Below are 19,266 nucleotides of genomic sequence, written 5' to 3'. Positions count from 1 at the left end.
GAACAGTTGGTGCGGATTTAACCACCTCCACCTTGCACAGTTCATACACGCTATCGCCTGTTGCATTGTTCGCCAGTGAATACTGGGAAAAAAACTCGAGAGCTTTTTTCCCGAAAACAATAATAAAGAATAAAAAGTGCACTTCTTATAGGCTATAGATATCATATTTTGCATACTATTGATTTGTACAGGCTAATTTGTCTTGGATTAATAGCACTCGAGTTTCGTTGTGTAGGCTACTTTTAGATTTGGGGAAAATTATAGTTATTACACAACAAAACCTCGATAAACCTTAAATACGTTACATGATCTTGTATTTTTGTGCACATTCCAACGATTCTTCAAAAAGTGCAAAATATGTCATTTAAATTCTGACTCAAATGCAGCTCTGAGTAACCTTCCAGACAGAAAGCCACACTGTTTTCAGCAATCCACTTTCATTTTTAATACGTGAAGGACGTTGTCTTACAGCTACTCAGAGGTTTAGTTCACACATCAGTAAATAACCATTACCCAACACATTCCGCTTTAGCACTTGTTAGGAAATAACATCGTTTTATATGATGACATGTTTCAATGCAATGAGGATTGTATGATTTCATACATTAAACTTGAGAATATTAGTAAGATATTTTTTGCAATACATCCTTCAGTTATTTGGGGTATTTCATTCTTTAACATCAGTTGTAGTGTTTTAAAATTGGAAATAAGATTGGTCGTTTGGTACTGCGCGTTTGTACATTAAAAATTGGTGCTCAAAACCCGCCTCTTTCCATGGCTTGGAGCATCTGGACCCTCCCCAAATGGCCCCAGCAGCCTATTGCATACCTCGGTTACCGCCCGTATCACATGAGATAGTTTTATGGGGCTTTATTGTTATGCAAATATGGGAGACGTAAAAAAGACCCCTAGTGCGCTGCAAGGCAGAGACAGCCGCGCGGACTGTACGGAGTGCACGCGAAGGAGCACGCGGAGGAATTCTATAGTTCATCGCCAAGACCCGTCCAGGAGTTATAGGCAGGTAAAAATGCATTTAAGCAGAGCAAATCCAACATGAACTAGTTGTTTGCCGTAATGGTCATTTATGCTGTGAAATGCTGCACTTTTCAGAGAACTGACTTTTTCTCCTATTCCTGTCTCCCGCAGTCACCATTTCTCACAGACCGCGGCAGCTCCTGGGAAATTACGGAGGCAAAGTCGGGAGGTAAATATCAAGAAGATCCTGACTTGTTAATCGACGGGTTGCGGACATACTGCCTTTGAGATATATTCGTATATTTTTAACACTCGCAATTTTAGCATACCCTTTTTACGAAAGCTAGATGTTTCCAGATTATCATTTGCAATAACCTCGGTGCTGCTAACAGGACGAAGAAGGCGAAAAGGGGAAACTACATCATACGTTTTGTTTGGAAGGTCTAACAAAGACATCTGGTAGGCATTTTGGATTTCTGTGACACTGACTACTTTTTTTACACACTGAGTGTGTTCGATCATCCCTGTCCTTTTTTTTGGATATCCACTTTGTGTCATTTCTCATTCCCTCAAACCTGAAAATCCAAATTGCGCTGCCCTGCTCCTTTAACCCCAGACCTTTCCAGCGGCCACAACTTAACGAAAGAAAGATACCAAGGCGATCAGCGCGTCGGAAAGCAGGATTCCCCTTATTATTATTTTATTATTATTATCATTATTAACGTTCGTGTCTAGTTTTAAGAATAAACCATGAGCCAGGCGGAGATCTCGACGTGCTCGGCGCCGCAGCGGGTTTTCCAGGAGGCGGTGAAGAAGGGCAACACGAAGGAGCTGCACTCGCTCCTGCAGAACATGACAAACTGCGAGTTCAACGTGAACTCATTCGGCCCCGAGGGACAGACTGCCCTGCACCAGTCCGTCATCGACGGCAACCTCGAACTCGTCAAGCTGCTGGTCAAATTCGGGGCCGACATCCGTCTGGCCAACAGGGAGGGCTGGAGCGCTTTACACATCGCCGCCTTCGGGGGACACCAAGACATAGTGCTATACCTCATCACGAAGGCCAAGTATGCGTCGGGCGCACGGTGATCTCAGTGTGCCCCCCAGGTAAAACACTGAGAACTCGGCTCTTGTAAAACTGCCTTCCGATTTATCCAGTTATGTCAAAAAAACCGGCCGTGATTCGTTATGTTTAAGACGAGGTTTTGGTCTGCCTGGCTCATTAAATGGAACACTATACTATCTGTATGCATTTTACCATAAGTATTGAAAAATATCCGTCTCTTTTGCTGGTACTTTAATTGTTTATTTGAATGTGTAACTAATCTGATAGCGAAACTTGGCTGGGGAGGAAGATCGTCTTTCGTTACCTGTGCCGTTTTTTTGGTCGCTGTTGAAATCAAACGCCTCTTTATTGGGCTCTGAATGAAGTGTTAAACCCGCAGCGTCGCTGTCCGCTTGGCCCTTTATAAATTATTATGATTTTTTTTTAAATAAAAAAGATGGCACTTGATGCTATGGCTGCATGCTGGAATATATGAAAGGGAAGAGGTGAACACGGTAATGAAGTCCATCTTCTGGCTATATGCTGATTTTTTTTTAACCCACTGGGTATGTTTCGATTAACAGTTTCTTGGTTTTAAAAAGCGGCATTATGAAATTACTTTTGCATTGTAAAGGGGTTCATAATTATAACACATGCCTAAAGATTCCTAAGTACTGTATAAAATAGCTTTACCTTTTTCTTTAAAGTAGCTAAATGCGCTCTGTCTTCACCAAGCAGACATCTGGCAGCACCTTCAGGTCGGTAAGACCAGAGTTAAAGGTTAATGTTACTAAATCGCTGCTTTTGCTTTGTATCAAAACGTCAGGAGAATCGCATTTGGATTATGTTTTTAAAAATTCACTTTTCAGTATTTCTTAAAACGTCCCTGGTCGTCACTGTGAATGCAGACTGGGTTTTATTTATGAAGGTACAATGAGAAAATACATTTGAATTATGTCGTGTTTCTGATCAATCGGTCTCAAACGTTAATGGTGACTTTCCAAGCTGCTTCGTAATCTGATATTCTGTCCCCTATGGAGATTCGACATCACCAGCCTGATTCTTAACCCGAACCTTATCTAAAGTCATGATTTCTTTGTATTTGCCAGCTACCTCGGATGTAGTGTTCAAAGAGAAATGGCATAGATTTGGTTTTTGCGGTCTGTTTTCCCAAGGAGAGAAAACTCGAGTCTGGTTTCATTGATAAATTTATTTCACTCAGCCGATTTTACCTAAATGCAAATTAACAGCCGGTCGCCCACCCACTCCAAACATTACAGTAAACGCTTGGTCTTCAACCAGACCCGTCATTTCCCCTCTGCAAGTTTTTTATTAATCGGGCAAACTTTTTTCAGGATTTGATAATTTGATCGCAAACGCTTATTTGAAGCTAAACGTATGTGTTAACTTTCAGCTTTCATTTTTGTGTTAAATGCTGATTTAGCTACATTCAAGAAAAGGAAAAATATTAACGCATGACTTAAAAATGCAGGGAGTTTTGTTGCACAAAAAGCGGAGCCTTTCACGCCCCTTTAAGGCCTGTTCGGGTAACTGCAGACGGGGCAAACGAATGGTTACTACTGAGCAGGACTATGACCATATGAACATTGATATGCTAATGGTTATTTCATTATCACTGTGTAATTACGATGATTATTACTACTACATGACTATAGCAGGAACATCGAGAGATGTCAATACAGACTGCCTGTTTCATTTTAAAGTCATGGCACCCTATTTGTTTTAATGCTGCTTATAATGTTTTTTATTTTTGTTTTGTTTTGAATTAAATGCCAACAGTAAGAGACTTTGGGGGAAATCTGATCACATCACTGTCATTTTAAAAAAGCCCAGTATGTGCAGATTTGTGTGCTTGTGTGCGTGTGGAGTTTTTGTTTTGCATGCGTTTGCTGTTGTGTCATATTTAGGTGTCTCCCGGTCACCCTCGTTCCCTCTGTCGTTTTCTGCGCATGGGTATTGCAGAGTGTGACCCCAGGGACTGTGGCCTGTACATGTACCTGGAAAAACTAAAGCGATAACGAAATTGAGAACCCAATTAATATAAAGAGAAAAAAATATGCATCGCTTGACTTAAACTTGATCATTTTATTATTTTTTAAAAAATATTGCACTGATAACTGTTGTTAATTGTTGGTTTTATGCCAACATTTTTATTTTTTCTAAAGAGAAAAAAGGAACACAACAAAATACTATTGTATGAAACTCCAGGTAATGTTGTCTTTTTGTGCATCGCTTTGTGAAACGTAATGTTTGCAAAGCCAGTTGTTTCCGTGACTGGATGTGTGAGTGTGTGTGTATATAAAAGCTGAAATAAACCTTGGAGCACTTTCTTTTCTGAAGTGCTGTCCTCCTGTTGTTATGAAAGGGGAACAATACCTTTGATGGTAAGATCATTGTAACAATTGCACGATGCATAGTTGTTTTACTCGTCAGTGTCATAACATTTATGACACAAGTGTAAAATAGCTAGATAGGTTTAAATGAATGAGAAGTGCTGAAATTGTTTTAGGACCAAGTTCTGTTTGTTTTGCTTTGTTTGCAAACAAAAGATTGTGTCTCGTAAGTGAGGTGGATGTTCCATTGTGTCAATAATGAGTTTTTTTTATTATTATTTTTGAATGTTGTAACACTGTGATCTTGTGTGGAGAGGAATCGTGTGCTGTAATTTTGTACGTTTGTGTACAAGCCAGTAAAGAAAATCATTAAACTTTCTCTGCCGCGTTCATGTGAATTTGTTTCTCCCACCAAACCTGGTCCCCCCCCCCCAGATTGAAATAATGCCTGGGCGCTTGGGCCCCCCTCCCTTCGCATTTCTACAGACAGTTCTTCCTGGGATGCTGTTCTCCCCCTTCCTTTTCTCCCTCCTCTGGCCCTTTCACTCGCTGAATAATGGAGCACACAGAGTGCTGGTGCATGGTCCCTTCAAGGGATTCCTTTCACGTCTCCAGGGCTGTCCTCTCCTGCTCCCTTGCACTCGCAGACACTTCGGTCTTTCTCGTTCTTGCCCAAACACCCTTGCACCTTGTTTTCTCATAGTCCGCAACACCCCCCCCCGCCGCCCCCCCAGGCCTAGTACACCTGTTAATTCACTTTGTCTCTTGGCATTTTCACGCAAAAGGTCTCACGCCGGGCGAGTGAGAGAGACTTGGGAGAGTGTTGCTTCTGGCTTGCATTTTGTCCAGTCTCGCACGCATAGTTCTGTTAGGCTTCTTAAACATATAACTTAAACAGCTGCTGTTAACTAGAACTGACAAGTCCACAGGACTTGTGGAAACACTGAAATTAACCTTGCAATCCTGGGTGCCATTTAAATAATTCCGATTTCCTCCGATCGGCAGGCAAAGGCTCCGAATGTTTTGAGCTCGCGGTGTTATGTTTAGAAAGTAAAACCATGAAGGTGGCAGGGCTGAGGTGCTGAATGTCTGATACGTGAGAAGAATGCATTATTGGCCTCTCAGTGGCTGATCTCGCAGTCCTGCAGGATGTGTTTGTTGAGCTGGATTTCCATTGTCCAGCACTGGGATTGGCAGAAGTCCTAACGCCGCAACAGAGAGGCCCCTTAATAGATTCTTCATGCGCCTGCAGCACATTAGTGCAGGAATTTGGAAATGATTTTCAGAGTCGAACCCGGAGGGAGAAAGACGGCAGAAGCTGAAACCGGAGAAAGGTGGCCATGTGTGTTCATGTGTACGTGAGGCTTGTTCTTTACCTGTGTCTTCAGCAAAGAATTCAACACCTTTTATTATATATGGGGCTTTTTTTTAGGTGGGGTGTGGCATTGCGGTTTGGAATAAATTCACTGTCGAAACTAGGAGTTTAGGTCCAGAGAGAATTCTGACACATATTTTAACAAGGCTATGATTACCTGATCTGCCAGGATATGCTTTGATTTTAAGTATATTTCTGGACTTCAGAACTGGTTTTAATATATCGTTTCTAGTTTCCAGCCAACATGTATTGATGTGAGGCTACAAATCTTGGTAAATATATTCATGTTGTGTTTTACCATATGTGAGAATAAGCATTCACAGCAATGGTGAAGCTGTTTATGTTTTGCTTGTGTGCCTTTTTTCTATAGGAAAGGACACCAACATTCATGACTTGAGAAGATAGCTTGTTTGTTTTTCTGGGTATGTTTCAATGTAACCATGGCATTAATTTTGTTCTTTTGTCTTGCTCATGGAGAAATAATCAGTAACATAAAATCTATCTGTTATTCTCCCATTTATAGGATAAGTATCGTACTACGATAACCTGAAAACTCAATGAGGCTGGTGAATTAAGCCATTAGTAACTAAATATGAAACATCTCTCTATCCATAGAAACTGAGCTGCTTTTTGACTATAATGGGATATAGGATTCAGTCATAAAACACTTTAAGAAACGGCTCTCTGCAGATGTCAGCCCCTCTCATGGTAGCCCTTAGATCATATGTAATTTAAAACGAGCAAGAAGAATGTGGCACTTCCAGGAAGATGCAATTTCAGTGGAATGTGAAGTTTGGGTCTCTGGCTCAGTTCTACTCGGTTCTTCACACGTCTGTGTTCAGCTGTCGCCTGCAGTGTCTGACCCAAGAATAAACCTTCATTCTGCTTTAGATAAGGCCTGTAGGGAAGCAGATGAGCTCACATCGCTGTAGGCTCTTTTTAGTCATTTTGCTGATCACCACTCCTATGATTCAATAAAAATATGAACCTTACTACAAATTTGCAGTATTTACACTTTACAGAAACAAACCCATTATTTATTTATTGCCACCTCTTTAGATAGAGGACCATCTCATCATTCGTTGTTCCTATGTCACTCCCCCTTGTTGTCAGGTGCCACCTGTACACCGCATGCCAGTGTGTGTCCGTCCTGTGTGGCACCAGGCAAACCGTTTGGGAAATGTGCTTAGAGAGCAACAGGTCTGCATCGCGTCATTGACCATAGCATGAACACCTCTGCATACCCAATTAACCCCAACACATAAACTTTAAGACAGGAGAGGCCCTCGGAAATGTCCGGAACCTGTTAGACACTAAGGCAGGAAGACAGGTAAAAAAAAAACCCACGTTTCTGGCTTAAACTAGGTTTAAGTTGCCGCCGTGGTTTAAAGCGCCATGAACTTCCCTTGGATCCTCCATCTTAACTATCCTTCACACTGCTCCAGGAGAGAGAGAGAGAGAGAGAGAGAGAGAGACAGGTGGCCGAGCCGTTCCCTGCATGCCCTTTGCTGCTTTTAACTTTCTTTCATTCTTTCACTCCATTCTGCGCTCTCCGGTGCGCTCTGACAAGCCGGCCCATTCACTTTCTCATTCTTCTTCCCTCCTTCTCTTTTGTTCGGCCCATAGAGCCCCCGTTCAGGCTTTATTCACATCCCAGACGTCCCCGCCATTGACTGGAGCCCCTGTGCCCCAAAGCCCACCCCCCCCCCCCCCCCGATTCCACCCCGTCCCTGCCCCGCACACAGCAGCTGCTATGCTAATGAGCGAGGAACTGGGAGGGGCAGAGCTGAGCGCGGCAGCACCGCTGCCGACGGGGGAGGGGGGCGATCTTGCATTGCTGGCTCAATGGAGAGACCCTGGTACACAAAGGGAGAAGCAGCTCATGCCCCCCCCTCCTCAGAGCCCGTGCTGCACCCCCCCGCACTCCCCTTTCTCATTCAAATCCATTTTATGCCTAAAGTTCAGGGGGGAAACTGACACACCGGCGTGTAAAGTAATCGTGTGTCTGTATGTGTGTGTGTCTGTATGTGTGTGTGTGTCTGTATGTGTGTGTGTGTCTGTGTGTGTGTGTGTGTCTGTATGTGTGTGTGTGTGTGTGTCTGTATCTGTGTGTCTCTGTGTCTGTGCGTATATCTGTGTGTGTACATGTGTCTGTGTGAGTATGTATGTGTGCACGTGTGTGTATGTCTGTATTTTTGTCTGTGTAAGTATGCGTTGCGCATGTGTGTGTGATTGTGCGCATGTGTGTGTGATTGTGCGCGTGTGTGTGTACACTCAGGATCACTGTTCTGCACGGCAAGCCCCCCCCTCCTTTCATCACCGACCTGGTAAGGGACACCTCACACGCCCCCCTTACACACTCTGCAGGTCACGTCCCCCCCTCCCGTTCACCATGTTGCCGGCTGACTGCTGTGTCCCCTGACTGTCTCTGTTACGGCAACATCTGGAACCCTGCAGGTCACCCCCGACACACAGGAGTCTCCTTGACAACAACCGAGGTATAAAAGTGTGGCTAGACGTAAATAAAGGAGCCCCAACAGGCCAGGGATTGAAGTGGCCGCCCGTGGGACCGCGAGTGCTTTGGGTGGGGTGATGGCTGGCAGCTGTGGGGGGGGGGCGGTGGCTGGTCTCTCCGGTTCAGCCATTTACCCTGTGTCTGTGTGTGTGACCCATGTGACATCTGCCTGCCTGTGAAGACAGGGCTGAGGGAGTGCCCATATGGGCCCCCTCCCCCACCCCCACCGCCTTCCCCGCAACTGCCACATTGCTGCACTCTCCCACTGCCCTCGTTGGCACTTTTGACCCCTCTCCCCCCCATTTGGGGCCGTGACGTTCATTCCTGCACAGAGTCTGCGAGGTGGGAGGGGCCAGTGTACCAGGCACAGCCCTGGAACTGGCCTCGGGGGTCGTGACATCAGACCCTGGGCTCGCCTGCTGGGAGAAGGGTGTGCGAGGAGGGACCCGCCGGTCTGGGTCAGCCCGCCTTTGTCCTGGCCTCCATGCTCTTGTTAAACCTTCTCAGGAGAATGGACCCCCCTGTCCGAGCCGGGTGGCCTCTTACATGGTCATGGCCAGTTTAACCGGAAGAGACTGGATCTGAACCCTGCACTAGCATGCAGTCAGTACAGTTTATTGCTAGTCATTATTTATTTTGATTTAGGAATACCAAGTGCCAGATTAAAAACAGAAAACAAAACTGTGGTGATAGATTTCTGGTGGTTTATTATTCTTATTGTTATTATTATTATTTTCACCTATTTCAAATTCCAAGTTTGCCCACTTCAGGTACTTAGTTTAAGTCCTTTAGCAGTGTGTTGACATGACTTGCAGACTTCTATGATTTGTGCAATCACAACATTAAAGGCACACACACACACACACAGGTTTGTAATTATATCTTTGTGGGGACTCTCCATTCACTTCTATGGGGAAAACTCTAATCCCAACATGACGACCTTAACCCCTATGCAGGCCTAACCTTAACCATAAGTAACCAAACAAAATACAAGACCTTTGGCATGTTTCGTTTTTTGATTGCGTTCACAGATCTTTGTGGGGACCTGAAAAATAGTCCCTACAACTTTAAAATAACAGGGTTTTTTTTTTACATTGTGTGGTCCCCACAATGTGATATAAACATAATCCACACACACATACAGCATCACACACACACCAGTTCTCTGTCTGAGGTGACAACTAGATTTTAACTTGCTGCTGCTATTCATCTTAGCGCCTTCACCCTGTCAGGAGGACAAACTGCAATTCATTGTAACGCATTTCATTTTATCACTGTACGCTTGGTGTAGTTTTAACAACGCACACAAAACAAGCGGCATCATGAAGAAAATCTGCTAGCGTGCCGATTACTTGCGAAGTCCCCCGAGACCGGGGAAGCATCCAGCAGTATGAATGGGTAAAATGATACGTCATTGTGGATAAGTGCTGGCCAGACAAAGTGGAAAAATAACAGCACTAGAACGTGTCAATGTAAGTGTTTATTCTAGATAAATCTTTAAATTGGCTGAAGTCCTAATCAGGTTAGGATAAAGTCAACACAACTGGGTGTATTAAGTTGAGGGTATTATAGAAGCAGTCGATTTAACATGATCCTTTAATTTGACACAGCTTAAAATAAGACAGTAGAGAAACCTGTATGTTCAAGTGCAAACCTTCAGATTTTCTGCAGGATAAGACCTAAGTTATTTAACAGTTAATCCTTTGTTGGGAAGGCCTCTGTATAAAAATCAAGTGAAGTCAATTAAACTAAATTAATTCTGAAATGCTCCATTTCTTTTGGGTAATTTAAGTAGCTTTGCACCACGAACGCAGGGACCAAAAAGAAACGTACGATCTGATTTATATCTCAGCGGTGTCGTTGTGCAATCGGTATTATCGTTGTTTGAGCCTGTATCACTGGTTTATGGCCTATGTCCGAGGGTGGATCGCAGCCCATGCAGGCGTCCCCGAAAGTGTGTGCAGCAGTGGGGGGCTCTGGTCACTGAGTGGGGGGAGAGCCGAGGAACCTCAGCAGGAACGCTGAGCATTTTAAGGCACCCGTCTGTCAGACGCACTGCGCCACCCCTCCGTGATCTCCTTCTGTCTCCATTTCTGCTATCAGTGATGGCACCGATGTGCCAGTGCTTTAGAAATAACACTTTAACGGACAGTCTTGCTGTTTAAACGTTTTATATACGCGCCACAGTTGAGGGCATGGCTGAGGTAGAGAAGACGGGGAGGGTGTGGGGCTGAACGGAGCGGTTCGGCCGCTTGTGTCCGCTTTGTGTGCCGCTGCACATCGCGCTGCTCTCCCTTTATAAGCCAGTAGCGCTCGAGAGCAACTGCGGGGAATAAAGACGCGGTTGTGCGGAGCGAAGCCCGGCGTTTTAAAGTGAGAGCGGAGCTGCTTTTCTGTTTGGCTGGGCAGACTGAATGGGGCTATTCAGCAGCTCTCTCTCCGCATGCTTTCATTCTCGCCATTGTCATCCGCAACCACCCCCCCAGCTCCCAATCCCTCTCCCCCTCCCCATCACCCTCCGATGCAGTTTGCTGGGAGGAGCCGTGGGTGGAGTGATGCAAAAGGACACAAACCCACCAGTCCTGGAAAAGGGGGTGCGGGGGGCCGCGGTGGGGGCTGGGGACCGCAGAGGGTGACAGCCATTTAAAGCAGCCGGGCTCTCTGTATTTTTATTAACAAAATATCCTGTAATACGAATTTTGACTACGCTGTCACAAGAGAACCACACGCACGCATTGCACGTTTAATTTGTCGGGCACAATAAGGGGAACCCGGGGGGGGGGGCGCCCACAGACTCACCGGTACGCCGGCGCTGCCCAGCTCGGTTCCCAGGTGGCAGCAATACATGCGGGCCTTTGTGCCAGCCCTCCTGAAGGGGACGGTCGTGCTTTAAAAAAGATTATTGTTTCTTTCTGGGTATGAAAAATTAAACCGCAATCAACTCGGGTCATGCATGGAAAATTCAGCAATGCCTTTATAATTGCAGGAGTATGTTTCATAATTAGTTCTGCAAACTTTGCAGAGTGAAGCCTTTTTATTTATTTTGGCATTATGTGCCGTCGGTGTCGATTCCTGGCCACCAAACAGACGACATTCCTCCAGGATGTCCTGTCTTCCGTCATTTTTCTGATTTCTACTTGAGTAGCTTTATTCTTATTTTGATTCTGTTTTTCCTCTGCGTTTCGTTCCCATCTCGGCAGAGCTGTCAGTTGGGTTAAATAGCTGTACATTCCTGCGGAATGTTTGTCTTGCACTTTATTTTACATTTTATTTTAAGCACAATAATACTTTAATGAGGCTAATATAATGAACACAACTCCCCTATAATGTTCAAAGTAAAAAATAATAATGTACTATTCACTGTCTATCATACTGATTATATAATATGCTTTTCATTGGCACTGGCCTCCTGTCCTGGCTGCCCCCTGCTTTGCCCCTCATCTTCCCAGGATGGGCTCCATTCTCATTCCGACTCTGTACCGGATAGGCAGCTATGGAAGCTGGAGGCCCAGATATCATTTCTAAATAAAGCACCGCACCATCAATTTTACTGTGCAACTTGCCGATTCGGCAGCATAAACCTTCTACTCATTGTTGTCAGTCTTGTTGAATAAACAGTCGAGGACAGTTTAGATTACCAGACTACAAATATTATGTTAAAATGAAACTAGCACCAAAAGCATCTGTTTTCTTCACAGTTTTTTGTCCCATTGTTTGCGGACAAGGTGGAGGGGGGGGGGGGGGGGGATGTGTGCGGGCAGCAGAGTGATGGAGATCATGCCAGTTCTTCTGACGGGGGGGGGCTTCAATAATATAAACAGAACTGCTGGCATTCATGTCTGTGCCGATCAGCTGAGCACTCGATCTGTACCATGAAACAGCTACATAACAGACGTATGAAGGATGCAAATTGGAATCTTATAATTTATATTCCATTTCAGTTCAGTCCAATGACATAGCAATGGTGACAATGAAAGTTAAGTAACACATGTGGCCTTATTCTGGATTGGATGCGCCCCTCTCCTGTCTGGCAGTGACACTGCGATATCAGTAACACTAGTACTGGTTTCATACACTATGGATTCTTTATTCCAGTTTTTAATATTGTGTGTGATCTGTACTTTTGTTCCCACATTTCATTCAGCTGGGCTTCTATATACAGTATTAACTTCCTTTTTTACTTTTAATCTTCTCAGGCTGTTTTCTGTCGCCTCTGTGTCTCGCACCCTTTAAAGCCCTTTCTGAGATACAGTAGGACCGTGTTCTGCTACAGCCCGTGTTAATGTTAGATTGCATTCTTATGTCTACATTTACAGCTGGTTGAATATCAAGCCTGTATAATAACACAAAATGACTGAACCACAAAATCATTACAACAGTCTGAAATGCGGCATATAAGAGGCCTGTAACACAAGCAGACTACAGCACATAATATGACGTCACACTTTCTGCCTGGTTGTCCACTATTAATCCGCTGGTGTGTAATACTGACCCTGTCAACCCATATTTTACATATTACCAGCTTCACAGTGACGCCCAAACCAACACTTTCCCCATGACGTTACATACCAGTCAGGCTGTCCTTCACCACACCTGGAATGGAAGGTGACATTAATCTTTCTTAAGTTGCGAAAGAATTTATCTGAACCATTCTTCTCTATTCTGCAAGTTAACAAAAATCTTTAATTTGTATGTCGATATAAAAATCAATCTGAAAACAAATTAAGCACTTTATCTGACCTCTAGTGGATTGTGGTACCTGTTTATCATTTGTTTATAGTATATGTTACATGCATTTAATGTGTCACGCCTGAAGAAGCGGACCAGACGCAAATGCAAGCGTCATCTCTGACTTTCCTGTTATTATACATTTTTTGCCCAACTTTGGTTCCTGTGGGAGATGCTTCTAATGCAGGATCAGCGCTGAAAGGGATTGTTCTGCATGTGCAGACACAAAGTGTCTCGGGCCAGCAAATTAATTTGGAAAGGACCACATCCCTCCAGGACCAGGTGATATGCCCCTGAGCGGAAGGTCACTGAAGCAGTCCTCAGTTCCGTTTTCCTCTACGGATATTCCCAGAATTCTCTGGCCAACAAAGCAGGAACTGTGTGAACTATGTAGACAACAGAATTCTGCTATCAACAGGGTGGAGGGTTTAGGAATCGGTGAACTCTAGGGTAACAGTGCCCTCTAGTGGATATGGTTCGGATTGCAACCGTGGTAACAAATTCAAGACAGCGAAAAAAAAAAACGAAAAAAAAATCTCAACGCACTATCTGCTTGGAGTTGGACTCAGAAAGCAACAACTCTGTCGGAACATGTGCGAGTCACGTACCACTGACTGCAAAGAAAAGAGCTTAAAGAAAAAAAAAGCATGATTGTGCCTAATTAGTACATTTAGCATATTTTATATTTTTGAACATTGCTTCAGCAGCGGAATGCACGGGATTTTACTGATGATTCCTCTGCTTAGCTTTGCTGACCGAAAAGCGCTCAGCACAATTTGCATCGCTTTCATTAAATTCTCACCCAGTGTGAAAAGCACGGGATTCTGTCATAAATTATCTAAATAAATGCTTTAAGGCATCATTTATAAAGACGTTACCTACTGTAACTCAGGACTGTCCTTCTCCTAATCTCTCCTGCTTTACATCTATTCACAGCAGAATGAATACTGGCCAATTTTTGTGTGGTGTGTGGATCGGGAGCTTAGACTTCTACCCCAGTGGTAAAGAGAAGACCATGAACACAAACATTACATTTATATAGACTCTTATAGAACCAATGGGGAGCCGTAATTCTGGATGATGTAATGGCGGCCATTCTGCACCAGTATTCTCACCACACAGTAGCTAAGGTGGTGAAGGGAGAGAATTCGCCAATTATACAGGTATATAGGAGATGATTTGGGGGGCAGATCTGATAGGGCCACAGTGGGCAGTTTTAGTCAGGAGATCTGGGTACCACCCCTATTCTTTCCAAAGATGCCCATGGATCGTTTATGACCTCAGGGAGGCAGGACCTTGGTTTTATGTCTCACCCAAAGGACGGCGCCATTTTTACAGCAGAGTGTCCCCATCATTGCACTGGGATCCACACAGACCTCAGGATGATCAATCCTGCCCAGTCCTGCTACTGTACTGGAGAGCTACCACCCTGCAGAGCTTAGGTTCAGCCCTAATTTAACACACCTGATACAGATAATTAATCAGACCCTTCAGTTATATCTCAGAACCAGCTCAACTTCAACACAGCTGACCCTAACCTGCAGGCCACACCAACACCTCTCCCAGCAGCAACCCAGCTTTCCTACTCGGCCTCCCATCCAAGTACTGGCCAGGCCCAAACTGGCTTAGCTTCAGATGAATTACCTAGCCAGAGCAGCAGGGGGTATGACTGCCATAATCCACCATTGAACACCAGGGTGCTGGGGGTGGGGAGGAGCCTGTGATTCAATTGGCCAGTGAAGCCGTTCCATTTTTCCCAGGGCCTGGCTGGGCCTCTGATTTTGTTGGGGCCCCTAGTAGGAACTTTTGACCTTGTAGGGGTTAAGGTTGTCGCTTTAGGTATAAGGGTTAGGGAGAGTCCCCACAAAGGAATGAATAGAAATGTGTGCATCTTTGTATCTGTGTGTGTGTCTGTCTGTCTGTCTGTGTGTCTGTCTGTCTGTGTGTCTGTCTGTGTGTCTGTGTGTGTGTCTGTCTGTCTGTGTGTGTGTCTGTCTGTCTGTGTGTCTGTCTGTCTGTCTGTGTGTCTGTCTGTGTGTCTGTCTGTCTGTGTGTGTGTCTGTGTGTGTGTCTGTCTGTGTGTCTGTCTGTGTGTGTGTCTGTCTGTGTGTCTGTCTGTGTGTATAAGTGGGAGATCAAAGCACCATCATCCACTTCTTCATCTGTGAAGAGAGTCATGTAGGATCAAAGCCATTTAGCCTAAACGTTTGCATGCTGTACTTGCCTTCTTCAGGATGACGATGAAATCCCCTCTCATCTTGCTCTTCCAATTTATTGTTTATTTTTCGTTTAGCAGATGCTGTGCAAAACACCACACAAAGAAGGAAGTCAGATCCACCAGCATTCAGCAGCGTGTGAGGTGGAGGTCCTGCTCGAGAGCCAAGCGGGGATATGATTAGCCAGCGAGCCCCGGGATTCGACCCCAATGGGCAGAGCTACACACCGTCCAGCTGGGAGGAACCTTACATGAGACTCATGCGCTGACTTGTCCTTCAGGGTAATGGACACACATGGTTTTCCTCAGTCTCACATTAATGATCTGGTGTCTTAGCATAGATCTTCAGTGTGGCTGTCTAGTGACCATCTTGCGTCTTAATAATCACAATTACTGTGGTATATTCATCACGATAAGTGGGGTCCACACCAGCAGCCTGCTGTATTTTGGGTGAGCACATTTAAACATAAAATGTAACGCTGCCCAGCATATTATACAGGCTTTCGTCGGGCTAAGAACGTCCCACTGATGCACAACTCGTACTTAGGAACAGACTGCCATATTGGCTATTATATAAAAAATTCAGGTTAAATACAATGGTTCGTAATAAGGAACCTACGCACTACGTATAGTGACATTAATCAAAACATTGTACGGCTTCAGTGGTTCGTCGGCTCGAGGTAGACCCGAATGTATGTAGTTACTTTTATTATCACTACATTATTATTATCATTATTACAATTATTATTATCAGGGATTTACATGCCTCGTACGCGAGTACGCATTGACCTTTAAAAGCCATACGTGCGGCAATTGATTGTTGTAACAGTGTGAATGCGTAAGTATTTTATATATGACCAGAAATTACCGTGCATTTTAACCTCTATACCGCAAATGAAGTACGAATTAGCATATATAGCCTAGGTTAAAATGCACGATCATTTCATGTCATATCAGCGTAAATGCACATAAAATACGTACGCATTCACGCTGTTACAACAATTTTGTCAATCCCTGATAATAATAATAATAATAATAATAATAATAATAATAATTATTATTATTATTATTATTATGTTCTGTATTATTATTGTTCCAACTTACCTACATATTTGACTTAAAGACAGACTTAGGGACGGGTCTCGTTCGTGACCTGGGGAATGTCTGTAGTAAGATCTGTGGGGTAGCTTCTCACTAAGAAACAGACAAACAAATTAATAAAAATGTAAATAAATAAAATAAAAATATATTATATTGTATTTTATTATATTATGCATTGTTTTATACATTGTAGCACTGTGTAGAGGGTCTGGTGTGTTTGTGTGTGTGTATACACACACACACACACACACACACACACCCTCAGAGTCTCACACTTCCACTCCAGTAACCGAGTCATTAACATGAACATGTTGGTTGTACTTGACCTCAGTCCTCCTCAGACTGGTCATGATGCTAATGCCCTAGTCCCGATTTTTCCTCACTGTTTCATGTTCTTTTTGCGTTGCTGTAACCTGAGGTTAATGGTTTTTCTGGGACCCAGAAAGGTCCCAGATGACAGGAGAACATGTTTTGGATGGTGATGAAGCCATATAATTTTCCCTCCATTACAAGGTAGAACATCCATCCATCCATCCATCCATCCAACAATTTTCCATACCCACTTGTCCTATGCAGGGTCGTGGGGGGGGGGGGGGGCACCGCCTATCTCAGAAGCTACAGGGACATGGTCACCTATCCAGTTGGGGTTAGGGTACAGCTACATCCCGAGAAGCACAGGACACAGAGGGAGGTGCTCCAGGGTGGGATGGTCACACTCTATGGTCACATGCTTTACAGAGAAACATGCAAACTCCACACACTCAGAGCTGGGTGGCACAACTGAGCCCACAGCTCTGGAGAGGTAATGCTGTCCCATGAGCTGACGATCAACCAGGCTAATCATCATTATGCTCGATAAAATGTACCACCAAAAGCTCCGGAAATAATCAATAAAGCATTAAAGCAGTGCCCTTTTCAGAATAACCTTTGCTCATTTTTGTGAAGCTACAGGAAGTATATTTCCGAAAGCAGTGCTCGGCACCCGGTCGATACCTTAGTATTCCAACGAGGGGACACCCCCCCCCCCCACCACCTCCCTGGGTCGGTGATGTGGTAGCTCACCAGATTAGTGTCTTTGACCACAGTCCTAAAGTAATCACATGGTGAGAATCATTCCTGTTCTGCCTGAAGTACTTATTTCTGAAACAGATGGTTTTCATAACGGATATTGAGGAATAACATTTTTCAACATACAGTTGAGTTCACTGCTAAAGAGAATCTTAGAGCCACTTTTCAGAAGATATCTTTCTTTGAATTAAAACACTTTGTCTGATGCTGTAATTATTCAATACATAGTCAAAGTCAGTCAACTTTATTGTACAAGCACAAGGAAAAGGTCACAGGCTGTCTTTGTGCAAGCACCACTCAGAGGAACGGTGTTAATTCAGTAACTATGGTGATAATTATTGTTGCTTCTTTCAAGTATGCAGAGGAAAATAATTTTATTTATGATATATTCACTTTGCGCGTCCTGTTGCGCATGAACACGTCAATGCAGAGTGCCTGTTTTTCACTGTGAAGGAGGAGCTTAGCCCTGACCGGGATAAAGGGCTGGAATATGTGATGGATAAAAATTATGGGGGACGTGAAAGACGACATGTGGATCTAACATGGCATCTAAGAGATAAAGTCTTTTTTTCTGTTGATAGTGTGTGACAGGTAAACATTATAATTCCACGTTAGGGACAGGATTTCCGAAAAATTTGGGGGCAGGTTTGGGCTGGTCATGTTGCATACCAGGCATTTTCCTGGTGGGTAAAAGGGTTAGTGGACCAGCAAAAATCTTATTGTACACACTGTACTGGGCATGTATGTGTAGTGGGCCAGTCTGGGCACAAGTCCAGGGCCTGATTTTTAATCCCAGTCCAGTCCTGTATCAGGGTGTTTCTGGAGAACAGACTGCAAGAATGGTGGTTCTCTAAAGCCACAAGATGCGTGAGTCTGTTGGAATTAACTGATGCTTGGGAAGAAAGAAAGGAGGAGATCGCTGAGAGGAGGATGGTGAAACGAGACACTTGGCAGGCGAGTGCCTGAGGTCACACTGCTCACCCATTAAGGTGGGCTGCAGGGCCTTCAGAGGCCTGTTTCTCCATAGGGCCTTCACAGGGCTGTATCTCCATAGGGCATTCACAGGCCTGTTTCTCTGTAGGGCCATCACAGGTCTGTTTCTCCATAGGGCCTTCACAGGCCTGTTTCTTCATAGGGCCTTCATGGGCATGTTTCTCCATAGGGCCTTCACAGGCCTGAATATCCATAGGGTCTTCACAGGTCTGTTTCTCCATAGGGCCTTCATGGGCCTGTTTCTCCATAGGACCTTCACAGGTCTGTTTCTCCATTGGGCCTTCATGGGCATGTTTCTCCATAGGGCCTTCACAGGCCTGAATCTCCATAGGGCCTTCACAGGCCTGTTTCTCCATAGGGCCTTCAAGCTCCTTGGCTTCACAGGTCTGCACAGCAGGAAAGCCACAAAGGGCATCACAGAGGTCATGGAGAGAACCTCAAGATGGCTGTAGATCCAGAGGGACAGCTAGTTGACTTGGACACAAGCTGGGCTCCGATTGACCCGATAGCTAATGATGTGTCCAAATGCAAGATATACGAATGCGCTTCAGCAGAATGATCAAGGGAGTCTCACATTAAGTAAGGTGGTGGCTTTTGGCCTGACACAACCTTCTTTCAAAACACAGGGACATGGGCAAATCAGGAAGGGCAGGACCAAGATAAGAAAATAGGGCATTGCGAAAAAACAAGCAAACAAAAACAAGCGTTGCATAAGTTGTTGGCTGAACAGGAAACTCTAGGGGAGTGCTGAGGGAAACAGGAGGTAGAGGGGTGAGAGCAGAAGGCATGAGACAGATGTAATCAGCAGGTCCAGGAGGTGGAAGCAACAGACACCTTGTCAGGGAATAAAGCGAGACTGGACATGAGTATGAGGAGAAAGGCACTAATGCTACTGTG

The 19,266-nt window shown here is 44.5% G+C and overlaps 1 protein-coding gene across 5 annotated transcripts; it reads left to right on the top strand.

Moving 5' to 3' along the window:
* Positions 1-860: 860 nt before the first annotated feature.
* nrarpa (NOTCH regulated ankyrin repeat protein a) lies at positions 861-16,466 on the top strand. 5 transcript variants are annotated; one of them, XM_023831922.2, is made up of 3 exons: positions 861-1,021; positions 1,147-2,082; positions 15,289-16,466. In XM_023831922.2, exon 2 carries the CDS (start codon positions 1,726-1,728, stop codon positions 2,062-2,064), a length of 339 nt encoding a protein of 112 aa, XP_023687690.1. In that variant the 5' UTR covers positions 861-1,021; positions 1,147-1,725; the 3' UTR covers positions 2,065-2,082; positions 15,289-16,466. The 5 variants fall into 5 exon arrangements, with proteins under 5 accessions (XP_023687690.1, XP_023687689.1, XP_023687691.1 ...); XM_023831921.2 differs by having other exon boundaries at positions 15,286-16,466; XM_023831923.2 differs by lacking the exon at positions 15,289-16,466 and having other exon boundaries at positions 1,147-1,204; positions 1,368-4,753.
* Positions 16,467-19,266: the final 2,800 nt, after the last annotated feature.

The sequence above is a fragment of the Paramormyrops kingsleyae genome, chromosome 7, assembly GCF_048594095.1.
Source record: "Paramormyrops kingsleyae isolate MSU_618 chromosome 7, PKINGS_0.4, whole genome shotgun sequence".
Lineage (NCBI taxonomy): Eukaryota > Metazoa > Chordata > Actinopteri > Osteoglossiformes > Mormyridae > Paramormyrops > Paramormyrops kingsleyae.
This window is presented reverse-complemented; position numbering and strand designations above follow the sequence as displayed.

Excerpts from the sequence above, each read along its gene's own strand:
- nrarpa (XM_023831922.2), top strand. The coding sequence starts at position 1,726 with ATGAGCCAGGCGGAGATCTCGACGTGCTCGGCGCCGCAGCGGGTTTTC.